This window comes from Stegostoma tigrinum, chromosome 6, assembly GCF_030684315.1.
Source record: "Stegostoma tigrinum isolate sSteTig4 chromosome 6, sSteTig4.hap1, whole genome shotgun sequence".
Taxonomy (NCBI): domain Eukaryota; kingdom Metazoa; phylum Chordata; class Chondrichthyes; order Orectolobiformes; family Stegostomatidae; genus Stegostoma; species Stegostoma tigrinum.
Window position 1 is genome coordinate 113,936,029 of NC_081359.1, and position 19,901 is coordinate 113,955,929.

General features: G+C 48.3%; 1 protein-coding gene across 1 annotated transcript in view; it reads left to right on the forward strand.

Annotated features, from left to right (window-relative positions):
- Positions 1-19,901, forward strand: part of LOC125453505 (FH2 domain-containing protein 1-like) — a 110,370-nt gene that overhangs the window by 13,767 nt on the left and 76,702 nt on the right. The window contains exons 4-7 of the mRNA XM_059646975.1: positions 499-601; positions 3,477-3,562; positions 4,819-4,919; positions 13,392-13,462. Coding sequence (XP_059502958.1) covers positions 499-601; positions 3,477-3,562; positions 4,819-4,919; positions 13,392-13,462 — 361 coding nt within the window. The remainder of the gene's footprint in view (positions 1-498; positions 602-3,476; positions 3,563-4,818; positions 4,920-13,391; positions 13,463-19,901) is intronic.

The window sequence follows — 19,901 nt, forward strand, 5'->3', positions numbered from 1 at the left end:
TGTGGTGTTACTGGGGGTGTGTGATGTTTCTGGGGGGTGTGTGGTGTTACTGGGGGTGTGTAGTGTTTCTGTGGGTGTGTGGTGTTACTGGGGGTGTGTGGTGTTTCTGTGGGAGTGTGGTGTTTCTGTGGGTGTGTGGTGTTACTGGGGGTGTGTGGTGTTTCTGGGGGTGTGTGGTGTTTCTGTGGGTGTGTGGTGTTTCTGGGGCGTGTGTGGTGTTTCTGGGGCGTGTGTGGTGTTTCTGGGGGTGTGTGGTGTTTCTGGGTGGTGGGTGTTTCTGGGTGTTTCCAGGTTTTTCTGGATGAGCGTGGTTTTTCCAGGTGTTTTTGGGAGTTTCGCGGTGAGTGTGGGTTTTCTTATTAAGTGTTGGTGCTATTTCCCCAGTTCTGATGAATTCCAGGCTGTCAGGACATTGTAATTTCTCAAACAAGGTCACAGCTTTCATCCTGAAATGAAATTGTTTTTGAGAGAATTTACTGAATTGTCCTTGTCCTTTAGATCCGTGGAGAGTATTCTGGATGATATTCGGAATGGAGAAGGAGCTTCTTATGGAGCTGAGAAACTAACAGAACTCCGTAAGCTGCTGCCTGAGAAGGAGGAGGTAACTGGGAATGTCTGGCTTCAGAATATTTTACTGATGACCATTTAGCCCATCACAGCTGCTGTCTCTCTGTGAGAAGCACTGAGAATGTGAAGCAGGACTTTCAGGAGTGAAGATGAGACACAGTTTCTCACACACACACAGTGCAAACTCACTGTTACATCGGGATTTGACCAATTCTTTCAAATCAGAGTTTGGATAGTTGCCGCTTCCAATGACACTCAATGATGCCAGTCCAAGTCCAGGGCCTGGGGTTATGACACAGATCAACCACCATCCCATGGAGAAGGTTTGCTGGGACTGACTGTCCTCCTCCTGTTCCTGCGCAATTAACACCCACATCCCCACCCCAAACTACAAGCTTTTCCCTCACAGACCAGTAAAGATCTCCCATTCCATTACCACAGAATCTTGTTACAATGCAGAATGCCATTCAGCCCACCATGTTCATGCTATCTCTCAAAAGGAGCAATCCACTGAATGCCATTTCCCTGCTTCCACCACCACCCCCCCCATGGTCCCCAACCCCAGACCCAATGATAATTGCTGCCCTTTGGAGTGCCCCCTGGGCCGTGCTCCCCCACCATTCAGGCACCACACTGACCTCAAGTCACAAGCCTTTGAAAATCACTTTAAATCTGTTGCCGCTCATCCTTAATCCTTTCACAAACGGGAACAATTTCTTCTGATTTACTCTGTCCAGACACCTCATCATTTATAAACCAACCTCCATCAAATCTCTTCTCAGCTGTCTCTCCTAAAAGGAAAACAAATTCTTCAATCACTTCACTGAAACTTCTCATCCCTGGAACCTTCCTTGCAAACCATATCTGCACTCTCTCCCCAAAGCAGTCACATTTTTCCCACAATGTGGGGCCCACAGCTGGACAGAATCCTCCAACTGAGGGTCTAAGCAGAGTCTCTATCACCTCCTCCCTCTTGTACTCTATGGCCCCTATTGATAAAGCCAAGGACACTGTTTGCATTCTCCACCCGTCCTGCCACATCCAGAGATCTGTGCACACATAGACCAAGCTCCCTCTGCCCCTGCACCCCCTTTACAATTGTACTCCCGATTTTATACTGTCTTTCAATGTTCTTCCAAAGTGTATCACCTCACATTCTCTGAACTGAAGCCCATCTACCACCTCTCCGCCTGCTCCACCAAACTGCCAAAGTCCTTTTGATGTTCCACACTGTCCTCCTCACAGATTACAATACTTCCAAGGTTCATGCCATCTGCAGACATGGAAATTGTCCCCTACAAAGCAAGATCCAGGCCATTAATAACTACCAGGAAAAACAAGGGTCCCATTGCTGGTCGCGGGGGAGTTCCATTGCAAACCCTCCTCCAGCCTGAACGATATCCGATGACCATCACTGTCTGTTTCCTATCACTCGGCCAGTTTTGTATCCACATTGGTCCCATCCCTTTTATACTGTGACCTGTAGCTCTCCTCACAAGCCTATTGTGTGGCACTACATCAAGTATCCTCTGGAAATGCAGGTGCACCAGATCAACGGCTATTCTCACTGAGCCTTTCTGTTACCTCTTCAAAAAACTGCAGCCAGTTAAACACAATTTAGACAGTATCACTTTGTCTGTTCACTGAGGCCACCTGTTAACTACTTTTCTCTGTTCTAGTGTAATCTGTCTCTGCCAGTATTGTTAGCACCTTGGTTTGCCCTGAGCCATGTACAAGACAGGGTTGCAGCCATACCCTGTACTGGTGGTGAAGCCCCTGTCCACTCCAGCCTCAAATCCCAGCACCTGGGCCCTAGCAGTGAATGCCATGGACAGCCAGACTCGGGCTGACAAGTAACATTCGTGCCACACAAATGCCGGGGCAATGACCATCTCCACTAAGAGGAAATCTAACCACCGTCCCTTGGCGTTCAATGATATCACCATCATGATGCCAATAAACATGGTACAACCCACCACCATCCAGGATGAAGCATCTCATTGGATTAATACCCCACCAATCATCTTCAACATCCACACCTCCACCACTGACAGTCAGTGCCATCAGCTCAGCACACTGCAGAAATTCACCAAAGCTCCTCACACAGCACCCCCCAAACCCATGACCACTTCCTTCACTGTCACTTGGTCAAAATCTTAGAATTCCCTCCTTAAGGGCATTATGGGTCTATCTTCAGCACATAGACTGAGGGGTTTCAAGACAGCAGCTCACCCCCACTTGAGATGAAAACAGATGAAGATGGCAGTTTGTTACTTTTGAGAAATGTAAGGTTCCACAAAGTGAAGAAATTAATCATGTTCAGTCCCTTGACAGCTGTTCCCTCCCGTCTGCTTCTTCTCCGTAAAACTAGTATTCTCACACCTGCTCTAGGTTTTGGAAGACTCTGTATGTGTCAGGGATACCGCTCCACAATCCACACAGAGCTTGTAGCTGGTTAGTTGGGTGATCAGTAGCTGCTCATTTTAAGCCTCTTTTTAAATTTGACACCATTCTTTAATTTCATAATGGCTTAGTTCACACCAAAGTGAGAGGAGGAACGTTTCAGGGAGATATGCGTGGAAAGTTCTTTACGCAGAGGGTGGTGGGTGCCTGGAACGCATTGTCAGTGGAGGTGGTAGATGCAGACACATTAGTGTTCTTAAGATGTACCTGGACAGGTACATGGATGGGCAGGGGGCAAAGGGACACAGACCCTTAGAAAATAGGTGACAGGTTTAGACAGAGGATCTGGATCGACGCAGGCTTGGAGGGCCGAAGGGCCTGTTGCTGTGCTGTAATATTCTTTGTTCTTTGTTCTTTGTTTTTTGTTGAAAAGGATTTGGTTTGTAGCCTTTTCCTGTGATGTAATCACTGTTACCATCGTTGATCTCTGTTGCTATATTAAACAGGTGAAGAAGTTTCAACATTTTGATGGAGACCGGGATCGTCTCTGTGACTCGGATCGCTTCGTACTGCTGATGCTGGAGATCTCCAGGTGGGTGATCATACTCATATTTCCAGCAGTGACTTTCGGCTCCTTCCCTTTTGCTAGAGCTTGTATTAGAAGGTAGCAACGCATCTGCACGGTGAGATAATGACCACATGCTGTGACTGCCAGCACACACACCGTCCTTATCACAAAATACCCGAAATACCATCACAGCCCAACACTTATACTCACCCACAGAGAAACGTGAGGTTTGAACACGTGGACGGCCTAAAAATCATGAAGCAGGGATTTTTTATTCCATTGGTATCAGGTAATTACAAACCTGAAGGGAAATTGAGGGTTGAATCTATTTTCTATTATGTACATAGAATAACTGTGCTGGTTACATTAGTTTATTTGTACTGTCTCTCCACCAGGCCCTCTCCTCACCAAAGACACTGAGAGTCTGTTTGATTGTTCCAGCTGACCCCCTCACTGTTGCCATCTTCCCTGCTCAAGGTCCCATTACAATGAAGTGTCGAATCATTATCTCTATCGCAGTATCACATCATCATGATTAATGTAAATTTTGTGCTACCCTTCCTGAACTCATCATCTCCCCACAGCCATCCCCTGGGATCTTACCACTTCTGAGTCTTTTCCCTCTCTCTCCCTTGCCTCTGGGACCTCCTCACCCGTTCTCCCCTACTCTGTCAGGAAATCACTGGTGACACTGTGTCTTCCTGACCCTTTCCATCACCCTTGAACTGACACACCATTTGGCCCATCAAGACAGCTCCACCGTTCAATACAATCAGGCTGATCCACTTTCCCATGCACTCCTACTATCCCTCGATTCCCTGATATACTCAGTGGTGGAACATCCAGGGCATTGATCCACTGTCCTTTATTCTTAAAACATACCGATAATGAACAAGAGCAGACAACCCAGCCCTTCAGGTCTGATTCATCATTCAAAAAGATCACAGCTGATCAGATTTTAACCTCATCTCTACATTCTTGTATGTTCCAGATTACCTTACATCCCTTTGGTCATCAGGAATCTATCTATCTCAACCTTAAAAACATTTATTAATCCCCCATCCACTGCCTTTTGATGAAGGGAATTCCAAAGACTCTCAACCCCCCCAGAGAAAAAATGTTTCCTCATCTCTGTCTAAGAAACCTCTGCTCCATCACTATTTTGTTCTGTGTATTTTTGACCCAATGCACATTGACCTCTGGTCAAGTGACCTTTTCAATGTGGACTGCTGACCTCAGTGCTGTGTTTGATGGCCCCTGACCTCTGACCTTCCCCCCAGTTACGAGGAGCGAGTGGAGAGTATGATCCTGAAGGAAGAGTTTGGACCTCGGCTGGAGGGGCTGCGCCTCGGGCTACAGACCATGACTGAGGCAGCTCAAGGTGAGGGCTCCCTCTGGGAGCCGCTGTTTGATCACTCAATGTAACTACTCAGCGTAACTAGGTGAGCTCTGCTCCCCCACTCTCAATGCCCAGGACTCATAACCTACTCTACTTCCAGGATACGGTTCTACACGGCCCACCCAATAGACTGGCTGGAGCTGCAGGAAAGCATCATCTTCAAGTTACACTGAGTTACTTGGAGAGACATTGATGGCTCAGTGGTTAACACTGCAGCCTCACAGCACCAGGAACCTGGGTTTGATTCCACCCTTAGGTGCCTGTCTGTGTGGAGTTTGCGCATTCTCCCTGTGTCTGCCTGGATTTCCTCCAGGTGCTCTGGCTTCCTCCCACAGTCCAAAGGTGTACAGGTTGGGTGGATCAGCCATGGGAAATTGCCCCATAGTTTCCAGGCACAAAAAACAGAAGTTTCTGGAAAAGTTCAGTAGGTCTGGTAGCATCTGTGAAGAGAAAATCAGAGTTGATGTTTCAGCCCTGGTGACCCTGACTTTCCAGGAATGTGTGGGCTAGGTGGATTAGCCATGGGAAATGCAGGGACAGGGTGAGGGAGGTGGGTCTAGATGAGATGCTATTCAGAGGATTGATGTGAACTGGATGGGCCAAATGGCCTGCTTCCACACTGTAGGGGGGTCTATGTTTAGATGGAGTAGGGTTGTTTTCCTTTGAGCAGAGGGGACATGTTTGATGACGTATAAAGTTACGATGGACATCTAAGGTTTTAAGAGTAGATTTGTAGTTCACATCGTGGATGTTGTGGTTGGTTGGATTGTTGTTCGTTTCATTATCTTGCTGGCTAAGACCATCAGTGCAGCCTCTGATGAAGTGCTGTTGTGTCTTCCCACCTGTCATTTAAACTCTGGTGTCCGTTGAGCTGGATTATCCTACTTCCAGTTTTCCTTCACAGTGGAGTGTAGCTCTATGTGTTTGTTGATGATTTTCTTCGTGGAGTACCAGGAATTCCTGTGCTTGTCTCTGCAGTTAGGCTGAAAGGTTAGACAGATGAGCTCAGGGCATAGATGGACAGGTAGAATTGCAATGTTGCTGTTATGTAGAGACATGGCAGAGGGAGGGCCAGGACTGGCAACTGAGCATTCCAGGGTATTGGATCTTCAGGCAGAACAGGACACAGTGTAAAAAAGGTGGTGACGCAATATTCATTACAGAGGGATGATATCTTGAAAGGGTCTTCAAATGAGGCTTAGTAGGTAGAGTTCAGGAATAAAAATAGGGGCAGTGACACTGATGGGTGTATATTACAGGCCCCCAAACAAGCAGTAAGCAACTGAGGAGCAGGTATGTTGACAATTCCATAGGGATCGGCATTGGGTCCCTTATTATGTGTGATTTTCACAAATGATATGGATGAGAATTTGGTGGTGGGGGGCAGGGGGTGGGGGAAACATGATGAGTGAGATTGCAGATGACACAAAGATTGGTGAAGGACTGTTAGGAGGAAGGTCTTAAATTACCGGAGGATATAACGGAATTGGTCACATGGAATTTGACCCTGAAAAGTGTGAGGTGATGCATTTTGGAAGAAGGAATACTTTGTAATTGGCAGAACACTGAGAAGCTCAAAGGAACAGGGGGGTCTTGGGTGTTTGCCCACAGATTTCTGAAGGTGGCAGGAGATGGATTAATAGTGTGGTTAAGAAGGCATATGGGACATCTGCCTTTTCCCGTCATGGCACAGATTATAACAGCCAGGAGATGGTGTTGGAGCTGTACAGAAATTTGGTTACTTCCAGCTGGAGGACTGTGTACAGTTCTGGTCACCGCATTATAGGAAGGATGTGATAGCACTGGAGGGCGTACAGACAGGGTTCCCCAGGATGTTGCCCAGAATGGAGCAAGTTACCATTGAAGAGAAGCTGGATGAGCTCAGGTTGTTTCGTTTAGAGTGGAGAAGGCTGAGGGGGGAACCTGATGGAGGTGTACGAGATCATAACAGGTGTAGGCAATGAGAACAGAAAGCAGCTGCTTCTCTTAATTGAAGGGTCAAGAACAGGGGACATAACTTTAAAATGAAAGACAGGAGGTTTTGAGGGGATTTGAGGAAAGTCTTTTCACCCAGACTGTAATGAGGATTTGGAATAAATACCATGGGAGGTTAGTTGAGGTGGAAACCTCACAATCGTTAAAATGTACTTGGATGAGCACTTGAAATGTCATAAGATTCAAGGCAATGAGACCAGTCAGACTCATATAGATTCTGAGTAGGCTTTAGCAGCAGAGACCTGTCAGGCCTGTTTTTACACAAATGATGCTATAATCCTAAGTTACACAAAGCAGCTTACCTCTTGTCATGGTTTCTATGACCTTTCCCCAGGTGAGATTCCTCAATTTGTACTAATTCTCTATGGATAAACGGTTAAGTTCCCAGGGAGGAGGCATGAACAGTTTTGCCCTCAATTATTCATCCACCCCTCTGGGCGGTCAATGTTACAAAGGAGCCCTTCCTGTTTGGATATCTTCCTCCCAGATCCAACCTCCACTTTGGAGCAGATCTGTCCAGGATTTTTTGCATTACCCAAAAAGAGCAAGTTTATTAAATACAAATGAGAGAAGAACCAGCAACACACACATATGTAAAGAATAGAAAAATGAAATAAATTCAGAAATAAGTTTTACAAAAAGGACAGGTGTGAGATGGTCTATGAAGCCTGGATATTTCAACATTATGCTTCTACAATAGATGTTACCCGTAGCATTGGTGCTGTGTTTGGACCTTCAATTCAAAGCAACCTGCTTTTGCAAAAGGAGGCAGAACACTGAGTTATAGATTCATTGTTTTCGCTTTTTTTTCACCTGCAGTACAAGGGTGTTTAAGTCACTTTTCTCAGAGCAATCACCTCACAGCACATTAGCCCACACACAGGAATATTAGCTCCATGATACAGCTCAGTAACACACACACTGGAATGTTAGCTCAGTAACACAGCTCAGTAACACACACATTGGAATGTTAGCTCAGTAACACACACACTGGAATGTTAGCTCAGTAACACAGCTCAGTAACACACACACTGGAATGTTAGCTCAGTAACACAGCTCAGTAACACACACACTGGAATGTTTGCTCAGTAACACACACACTGGAAGGTTAGCTCAGTAACACACACACTGGAATGTTAGCTCAGCAACACAGCTCAGTAACACACAGACTGGAATGTTAGCTCAGTAACACAGCTCAGTAACACACACACTGGAAGGTTAGCTCAGTAACACACACACTGGAATGTTAGCTCAGTAACACAGCTCAGTAACACACACACTGGAATGTTTGCTCAGTAACACACACACTGGAAGGTTAGCTCAGTAACACACACACTGGAATGTTAGCTCAGTAACACAGCTCAGTAACACACACAGGAATGTTGGCTCAGTAACACACACACTGGAATGTTAGCTCAGTAACACAGCTCAGTAACACACACACTGGAATGTTAGCTCAGTAACACAGCTCAGTAACACACACACTGGAATGTTTGCTCAGTAACACACACACTGGAAGGTTAGCTCAGTAACACACACACTGGAATGTTAGCTCAGTAACACAGCTCAGTAACACACACACTGGAATGTTAGCTCAGTAACACAGCTCAGTAACACACACACTGGAATGTTTGCTCAGTAACACACACACTGGAAGGTTAGCTCAGTAACACACACACTGGAATGTTAGCTCAGTAACACAGCTCAGTAACACACACACTGGAATGTTAGCTCAGTAACACAGCTCAGTAACACACACACTGGAATGTTAGCTCAGTAACACAGCTCAGTAACACACACACTGGAATGTTTGCTCAGTAACACACACACTGGAAGGTTAGCTCAGTAACACACACACTGGAATGTTAGCTCAGTAACACAGCTCAGTAACACACACTGGAATGTTGGCTCAGTAACACACACACGGGAATGTTAGCTCAGTAACACAGCTCAGTAACACACACACTGGAATGTTAGCTCAGTAACACAGCTCAGTAACACACACACGGGAATGTGAGCTCAGTAACACACACACTGGAATGTTCACTCAGTAACACACAGACTATAATGATAGCTCAGTAACATACACACTGGAATGTTCGCTCAGTAACACAGATCTGTAACACACACATTGGAATGTTAGCTCAGTAACACACAGACTGGAATGTTAGCTCAGTAACACAGCTCAGTAACACACACACTGGAATGTTAGCTCAGTAACACAGCTCAGTAACACACACACTGGAATGTTTGCTCAGTAACACACACACTGGAATGTTTGCTCAGTAACACACACACTGGAATGTTAGCTCAGTAACACAGCTCAGTAACCCACACACTGGAATGTTAGCTCAGTAACACAGCTCAGTAACACACACACTGGAATGTTTGCTCAGTAACACAGCTCAGTAACACACACACTGGAATGTTTGCTCAGTAACACACACACTGGAAGGTTAGCTCAGTAACACACACGCTGGAATGTTAGCTCAGTAACACAGCTCAGTAACACACACACTGGAATGTTAGCTCAGTAACACAGCTCAGTAACACACACACGGGAATGTGAGCTCAGTAACACACACACTGGAATGTTCACTCAGTAACACACAGACTATAATGATAGCTCAGTAACATACACACTGGAATGTTCGCTCAGTAACACAGATCTGTAACACACACATTGGAATGTTAGCTCAGTAACACACAGACTGGAATGTTAGCTCAGTAACACAATCACTGGAATGTGAGCTCAGTAACACAGCTCAGTAACACACACACTGGAATGTTGGCTCAGTAACACACACACGGGAATGTTAGCTCAGTAACACAATCACTGGAATGTTAGCTCAGTAACACACACACTGGAATGTGAGCTCAGTAACACAGCTCAGTAACACACAGACTGGAATGTTAGCTCAGTAACACAATCACTGGAATGTGAGCTCAGTAACACAGCTCAGTAACACAGACACTGGAATGTTTGCTCAGTAACACACAGACTATAATAATAGCTCAGTAACATACACACTGGAATGTTAGCTCAGTAACACACACACTGGAATGTGAGCTCAGTAACACACACACGGGAATGTTAGCTCAGTAACACAGCTCAGTAACACACACACTGGAATGTGAGCTCAGTAACACACACACGGGAATGTTAGCTCAGTAACACAGCTCAGTAACACACACACTGGAATGTTAGCTCAGTAACACACACACTGGAATGTTTGCTCAGTAACACACACACTGGAAGGTTAGCTCAGTAACACACACGCTGGAATGTTAGCTCAGTAACACAGCTCAGTAACACACACACTGGAATGTTAGCTCAGTAACACAGCTCAGTAACACACACACGGGAATGTGAGCTCAGTAACACACACACTGGAATGTTCACTCAGTAACACACAGACTATAATGATAGCTCAGTAACATACACACTGGAATGTTCGCTCAGTAACACAGATCTGTAACACACACATTGGAATGTTAGCTCAGTAACACACAGACTGGAATGTTAGCTCAGTAACACAATCACTGGAATGTGAGCTCAGTAACACAGCTCAGTAACACACACACTGGAATGTTGGCTCAGTAACACACACACGGGAATGTTAGCTCAGTAACACAATCACTGGAATGTTAGCTCAGTAACACACACACTGGAATGTGAGCTCAGTAACACAGCTCAGTAACACACAGACTGGAATGTTAGCTCAGTAACACAATCACTGGAATGTGAGCTCAGTAACACAGCTCAGTAACACAGACACTGGAATGTTTGCTCAGTAACACACAGACTATAATAATAGCTCAGTAACATACACACTGGAATGTTAGCTCAGTAACACACACACTGGAATGTGAGCTCAGTAACACACACACGGGAATGTTAGCTCAGTAACACAGCTCAGTAACACACACACTGGAATGTTAGCTCAGTAACACACACACTGGAATGTGAGCTCAGTAACACAGCTCAGTAACACACACACTGGAATGTTCACTCAGTAACACAGAGACTATAATGATAGCTCAGTAACATACACACTGGAATGTTCGCTCAGTAACACAGATCTGTAACACACACACATTGGAATGTTAGCTCAGTAACACACACACTGGAATGTTAGCTCAGTAACACAATCACTGGAATGTGAGCTCAGTAACACAGCTCAGTAACATACACACTGGAATGTTCGCTCAGTAACACAGATCAGTAACACACACATTGGAACGTTAGCTCAGTAACACACTGACTGGAATGTTAGCTCAGTAACACAATCACTGGAATGTGAGCTCAGTAACACAGCTCAGTAACACACACACTGGAATGTTGGCTCAGTAACACACACACGGGAATGTTAGCTCAGTAACACAATCACTGGAATGTTAGCTCAGTAACACAGCTCAGTAACACACAGACTGGAATGTTAGCTCAGTAACACAATCACTGGAATGTGAGCTCAGTAACACAGCTCAGTAACACAGACACTGGAATGTTTGCTCAGTAACACACAGACTATAATAATAGCTCAGTAACATACACACTGGAATGTTAGCTCAGTAACACACACACTGAAATGTGAGCTCAGTAACACAGCTCAGTAACACACACACTGGAATGTTAGCTCAGTAACACATAGACTATAATGATAGCTCAGTAACACACACACACTGGAATATTAGCTCAGTAACACACAGACTATAATGATAGCTCAGTAACACACACACTGGAATGTTAGCTCAGTAACACACAGACTCACATTTCTGTTGGTTATTTAACCCTTTTTTTTGTTTTTTTTCTTGCTAGAAAGCAGAAGAATTCTGGAGCAGGAGGCTTTCTGCTGATGGAGGGAAATAGGTCGTCCTGTTGATTTTGCTTCATGTTCTATTTCTCTCTCTATCTCATTTCTGTGACACTCTCCAGGTGTTTGAGTTGGGGCTAGTATATCAGCATGGTTAGTGGCCATTGAGCGAAGCACTTTATCATTCATAGGGCAGTGACAATCTATAACTACCTCAAAGAGATGTCATAGAATTCCTGCAGTGTGGAAGCAGGCCCTTTGGCCCAACAAGTCCACACTGACCCTCAGAGAATCCCACCCAGACCCATCCCCCATAACCCACCTAATCTAAACATCCCTGAACACCACGGGCAATTTAGCATGGCCAATCCACCTAACCTGCACATCTTTGGACTGTGGGTGGAAACTGGAACACCTGGAGGAAACCCACGCAGACAGTTACCCGAGGGTTGATTTGAACCCAGGTCCCTGGCACTGTGGGTCAGCAGTGCTAACCATTGAGCCACCGTGCTGCTCCGAGGCAGGGGTCAGCTGGAATCTCAAGACTGAGGTTTGTTGAATAAAGGAGTGATCCAGGATATCGAAATGACATTGAAACCACCTGACAATAACATGGATAAGAAAATGCCACTGTGGTAATGTCAGTGGACTTGTCACCTGGATCCCCAGACTAGTGTTCAAATCCCACCACGGCAAATGGTGAAATGTAAACTCAACAAGCATTTGGAAGAAGAGATTAGTTCAATAGTCACCTTGTAACCATTGACTGTTATAAGGACCCTTCTGGTTCATTAATACCCTTCAGGGAAGGAAATTGGCCACCCTTACCTGGTTTGGTCTACATGTGACTCGACACCCACAGTGATGTGTCTAACTCTTAACTGCCTTCTGAAATATAATCTAGCAAGCAGCTCAGTTCAAAGGGGCAATTAGGAATGGGCAATGAATGCTGGCTCAACATCTTGTGAATGAGTGTCTGTAAGGCCGAGATAGATAGGTTCTTGATTAAAACACAAACAGAAACACCAGGAGAAACTCAGCAGGTCCAGCAGCATCTACAGAGAGAGATCAGAGTTAATGTTTTGGGCCCAGTGAGCCTTCCTTACCTGAAAACTGAAATGCTAACTCCGCTTTCTCTCCACACATGCTGCCCAAGCTCCTGAGTGTCTCCAGCAATTTCTGTTTTTGTTTCAGATCTCCAGCATCCGCAGTTCTTTGTTTCATTATAGGTTCTTGATCAGTACGGGGAGGGGGATCAAAGGTGATGGGGCGAATGCAGGAGCATGGGGTTGAGAAGCATATCAGACATGATTGAATGGTGGAGAGGACTTGATGGGCTAAATGGCCTAACTCTGCTCCTGTATCTGATTCCCTTAAAGAAAACGCCTTGTAATTGTTATTATTGCACATTTAATGTGGGAATATTTGGGAAAATAGCCAACCTATTGGTCAGAGGAGGAGCATCCTAAAGGATTCCTGATACCAAGGGGGGCAGGAGGGAGGGAATTCCAGATTTCCAGGCTGAAAAAGTGATGTCAAAATCCTGGTTTGTGCAAGAGACTGGAATCAGGAAATGGTGGAATTAAGTAAAAAAACTCTCTCAGTCTGAGTTCCAGTGTTGAGAGTAATTCTGCCTGTTTTTCAGAGCTGATGGACTGTGACGAGCTTCACACAGTGATCAGGCTTGTTCTGAAAGCTGGGAACTACATGAATGCAGTGAGTAGTACATTTCAAACACAAACAGCAGCAATATTTAGCAGGTCAGAAACTTCAGGTCATCAGAGCTTGAGAATGAGACAGAATGGATTGCTGTGGAGAGCCATGCAGCGAGAACTGTAGACGAGAAAGAGGTGTCCCGAGTATGTGTTGGGGGCAGATCCCATTGAGATTTTCAGGGGGTATAGAAGACTGTGAACAGGCAGAAACACAGCCCAGGTAGGGAGCTGGCAGGCACAAGGGCATTCAACTCATTCCTCAATTAGAGGGGCAGGACAGACAGAATGGGTAGAATGGCATCTAGTCTAACAGTGACCAAATAACCATCAATAGTTATAAAAACCCAACTGGTTCAGCAATGTCCTTTGATACAGGAATCAATCTGAAAATGAATCAGCATGGAGGCAGAGAAATAGAGTTAACCTTTGGGATGAAAGAACCCCACAGTAGAATTGTCTTAGTTACTCACAGGTTACAACTTAATCACAGAACAAAGCATGGAATAGAACCCTCACTGGGGTATAGAGTCCCACACACATTGACTCTTACTGGGGAACAGTCCCATACACACTGACTCTCACTGGGGTACAGTCCCACACACACTGACTCTCACTGGGGAACAGTCCCACACATACACTGACTCTCACTGGGGTACAGTCCCACACGCACACTGACTTGCACTGGGGTACAGTCCCACACACACACTGACTTGCACTGGGGTACAGTCCCACACACACACTGACTCTCACTGGGGTACAGTCCCACACACACTGACTCTCACTGGGGAACAGTCCCACACACACACTGACTCTCACTGGGGTACAGTCCCACACACACACTGACTCTCACTGGGGTACAGTCCCACACACACTGACTCTCACTGGGGAACAGTCCCACACACACACTGACTCTCACTGGGGTACAGTCCCACACACACACTGACTCTCACTGGGGTATAGTCCCACACACAGGGACTCTCACTGGGGTACAGTCCCACGCACACACTGACTCTCACTGGGGTACAGTCCCACACACATTGACTCTCACTGGGGTACAGTCCCACACACATTGACTCGCACTGGGGTACAGCCCCATACACACACTGACTCTCCCTGGGGTACAGTCCCACACACACACTGACTCGGACAAGGGTACAGCCCCACACACACACTGAGTCTCCCTGGGGTACAGTCCCACACACACACTGACTCTCACTGGGGATACAGTCCACACACACTGACTCTCACTGGGATACAGTCACAAATACACTGACTCTCACTGGGGTACAGTCCCACACACACACTGAGTCTCCCTGGGGTACAGTCCCACACACACACTGACTCTCACTGGGGATACAGTCCACACACACTGACTCTCACTGGGATACAGTCCCACACACACTGACTCTCACTGGGGAACAGTCCCACACACACACTGACTCTCACTGGGGTACAGTCCCACGCACACACTGACTCTCACTGGGGTACAGTCCCACTCACACACTGACTCTCACTGGGGTACAGTCCCACACACATTGACTCGCACTGGGGTACAGCCCCATACACATACTGACTCTCCCTGGGGTACAGTCCCACACACACACTGACTCGGACTGGGGTACAGTCCCACACACACACTGAGTCTCCCTGGGGTACAGTCCCACACACACACTGACTCTCACTGGGGATACAGTCCACACACACTGACTCTCACTGGGATACAGTCACACACACACTGACTCTCACTGGGGTACAGCCCCATACACATACTGACTCTCCCTGGGGTACAGTCCCAGACACACACTGACTCGGACTGGGGTACAGTCCCACACACACACTGAGTCTCCCTGGGGTACAGTCCCACACACACACTGACTCTCACTGGGGATACAGTCCACACACACTGACTCTCACTGGGATACAGTCCCACACACATTGACTCACACTGGGGTACAGTCCCACACACACACTGACGCTCACTGGGGAACAGTCCCACACATACACTGACTCTCACCGGGGTACAGTCCCACACACACACTGACTCTCACTGGGGATACAGTCCACACACACTGACTCTCACTGGGATACAGTCACACATACACTGACTCTCACTGGGGTACAGTCCCACACACACACTGAGTCTCCCTGGGGTACAGTCCCACACACACACTGACTCTCACTGGGGATACAGTCCACACACACTGACTCTCACTGGGATACAGTCCCACACACACTGACTCTCACTGGGGAACAGTCCCACACACACACTGACTCTCACTGGGGTACAGTCCCACGCACACACTGACTCTCACTGGGGTACAGTCCCACACACATTGACTCTCACTGGGGTACAGTCCCACACACATTGACTCGCACTGGGGTACAGCCCCATACACATACTGACTCTCCCTGGGGTACAGTCCCACACACACACTGACTCGGACTGGGGTACAGTCCCACACACACACTGAGTCTCCCTGGGGTACAGTCCCACACACACACTGACTCTCACTGAGGATACAGTCCACACACACTGACTCTCACTGGGATACAGTCACACACACACTGACTCTCACTGGGGTACAGTCCCACACACATTGACTCACACTGGGGTACAGTCCCACACACACACTGACGCTCACTGGGGAACAGTCCCACACATACACTGACTCTCACCGGGGTACAGTCCCACACACACACTGACTCTCACTGGGGATACAGTCCACACACACTGACTCTCACTGGGATACAGTCACACATACACTGACTCTCACTGGGGTACAGTCCCACACACACACTGAGTCTCCCTGGGGTACAGTCCCACACACACACTGACTCTCACTGGGGATACAGTCCTACTCACACACACTGATTCTCACTGGGGATACAGTCCACACACACTGACTCTCACTGGGATACAGTCCCACACACACTGACTCTCACTGGGGAACAGTCCCACACACACACTGACTCTCACTGGGGTACAGTCCCACGCAATCACTGACTCTCACTGGGGTACAGTCCCACACACATTGACTCTCACTGGGGTACAGTCCCACACACATTGACTCACACTGGGGTACAGCCCCATACACACACTGAGTCTCCCTGGGGTACAGTCCCACACACACACTGACTCGGACTGGGGTACAGTCCCACACACACACTGAGTCACCCTGGGGTACAGTCCCACACACACACTGACTCTCACTGGGGATACAGTCCACACACACTGACTCTCACTGGGATACAGTCACACACACACACTGACTCTCACTGGGGTGCAGTCCCACACACATTGACTCTCACTGGGGTACAGTCCCACACACACTGACTCTCACTGGGGTACAGTCCCACACACACACTGACGCTCACTGGAGAACAGTCACACACACACTGACTCTCACTGGGGTACAGTCCCACACACACTGACTCTCACTGGGGTGCAGTCCCACACACACACTGACACTCACTGGGGTACAGTCCCACACACACACTGACTGGCACTGGGGTACAGTCTCACACACACACTGACTCTCACTGGGTACAGTCCCACACACACACGCTGACTCTCACTGGGGTACAGTCCCACACACACACTCACTCTCACTGGGGTACAGTCCCACACACACACTGACTCTCACTGGGGTACAGTCCCACACACACAGTGACTCTCACTGGGGTACAGTCCTACTCACACACACTGACTCTCACTGGGGTACAGTCCTACTCACACACACTGACTCTCACAGGGGTACAGTCCCATTCACACTGACTCTCACTGGGGTACAGTCCCACACACACTGACTCTCACTGGGGGACAGTCCGACACACACACTCACTCTCACTGGGGTACAGTCCCATACACTCACTGACTCTCACTGGGATACAGTCCCACACACACTGACTCTCACTGGAGTACAGTCCCAAACACACTGACTCTCACTGGGGTACAGTCCCACACACACGGTGACTCTCACTGGGGTACAGTCCCACACACACTGACTCTCACTGGGGTACAGTCCCACACATACATTGACTCTCACTGGGGTACAGTCCCACACACACTGACTCTCACTGGGGTACAGTCCCACACACACACTGACTCTCACTGGGTACAGTCCCACACACACACTGACTCTCACTGGGGTACAGTCCCACACACACACTGACTCTCACTGGGGTACAGTCCCACACATACATTGACTCTCACTGGGGTACAGTCCCACACACACACTGACTCTCACTGGGGTGCAGTCCCACACACATTGACTCGCACTGGGGTACAGCCCCATACACACACTGACTCTCCCTGGGGTACAGTCCCACACACACACTGACTCGGACAAGGGTACAGCCCCACACACACACTGAGTCTCCCTGGGGTACAGTCCCACACACACACTGACTCTCACTGGGGATACAGTCCACACACACTGACTCTCACTGGGATACAGTCCCACACACACTGACTCTCACTGGGGAACAGTCCCACACACACACTGACTCTCACTGGGGTACAGTCCCACGTACACACTGACTCTCACTGGGGTACAGTCACACTCACACACTGACTCTCACTGGGGTACAGTCCCACACACATTGACTCGCACTGGGGTACAGCCCCATACACATACTGACTCTCCCTGGGGTACAGTCCCACACACACACTGACTCGGACTGGGGTACAGTCCCACACACACACTGAGTCTCCCTGGGGTACAGTCCCACACACACACTGACTCTCACTGGGGATACAGTCCACACACACTGACTCTCACTGGGATACAGTCACACACACACTGACTCTCACTGGGGTACAGTCCCACACACATTGACTCACACTGGGGTACAGTCCCACACACACACTGACGCTCACTGGGGAACAGTCCCACACATACACTGACTCTCACCGGGGTACAGTCCCTCACACACACTGACTCTCACTGGGGATACAGTCCACACACACTGACTCTCACTGGGATACAGTCACACATACACTGACTCTCACTGGGGTACAGTCCCACACACACACTGAGTCTCCCTGGGGTACAGTCCCACACACACACTGACTCTCACTGGGGATACAGTCCACACACACTGACTCTCACTGGGATACAGTCCCACACACACTGACTCTCACTGGGGAACAGTCCCACACACACACTGACTCTCACTGGGGTACAGTCCCACGCACACACTGACTCTCACTGGGGTACAGTCCCACACACATTGACTCTCACTGGGGTACAGTCCCACACACATTGACTCGCACTGGGGTACAGCCCCATACACATACTGACTCTCCCTGGGGTACAGTCCCACACACACACTGACTCGGACTGGGGTACAGTCCCACACACACACTGAGTCTCCCTGGGGTACAGTCCCACACACACATTGACTCTCACTGGGGTAGAGTCCCACACACACTGACTCACACTGGGATACAGTCACACACACACTGACTCTCACTGGGGTACAGTCCCACACACATTGACTCTCCCTGGGGTACAGTCCCACACACAAACTGACGCTCACTGGGGAACAGTCCCACACATACACTGAATCTCACCGGGGTACAGTCCCACACACACACTGACTCTCACTGGGGATACAGTCCACACACACTGACTCTCACTGGGATACAGTCACACATACACTGACTCTCACTGGGGTACAGACCCACACACACACTGAGTCTCCCTGGGGTACAGTCCCACACACACACTGACTCTCACTGGGGATACAGTCCACACACACTGACTCTCACTGGGGATACAGTCCACACACACTGACTCTCACTGGGATACAGTCCCACACACACTGACTCTCACTGGGGAACAGTCCCACACACACACTGACTCTCACTGGGGTACAGTCCCACGCACACACTGACTCTCACTGGGGTACAGTCCCACACACATTGACTCTCACTGGGGTACAGTCCCATACACATTGACTCGCACTGGGGTACAGCCCCATGCACATACTGACTCTCCCTGGGGTACAGTCCCACACACACACTGACTCGGACTGGGGTACAGTCCCACACACACACTGAGTCTCCCTGGGGTACAGTCCCACACACACACTGTCTCTCACTGGGTACAGTCCCACACACACACTGACTCTCACTGGGGTACAGTCCGACACACACACTGACTCTCACTGGGTACAGTCCCACACACACACACTGACTCTCACTGGGGTACAGTCCCACACACACACTCACTCTCACTGGGGTACAGTCCCACACACACACTGACTCTCACTGGGGTACAGTCCCACACACACACTCACTCTCACTGGGGTACAGTCCCACACACACACTGACTCTCACTGGGGTACAGTCCCACACACACACTGACTCTCACTGGGTACGGTCCCACACACACACTGACTCTCACTGGGGTACAGTCCCACACACACACTGACTC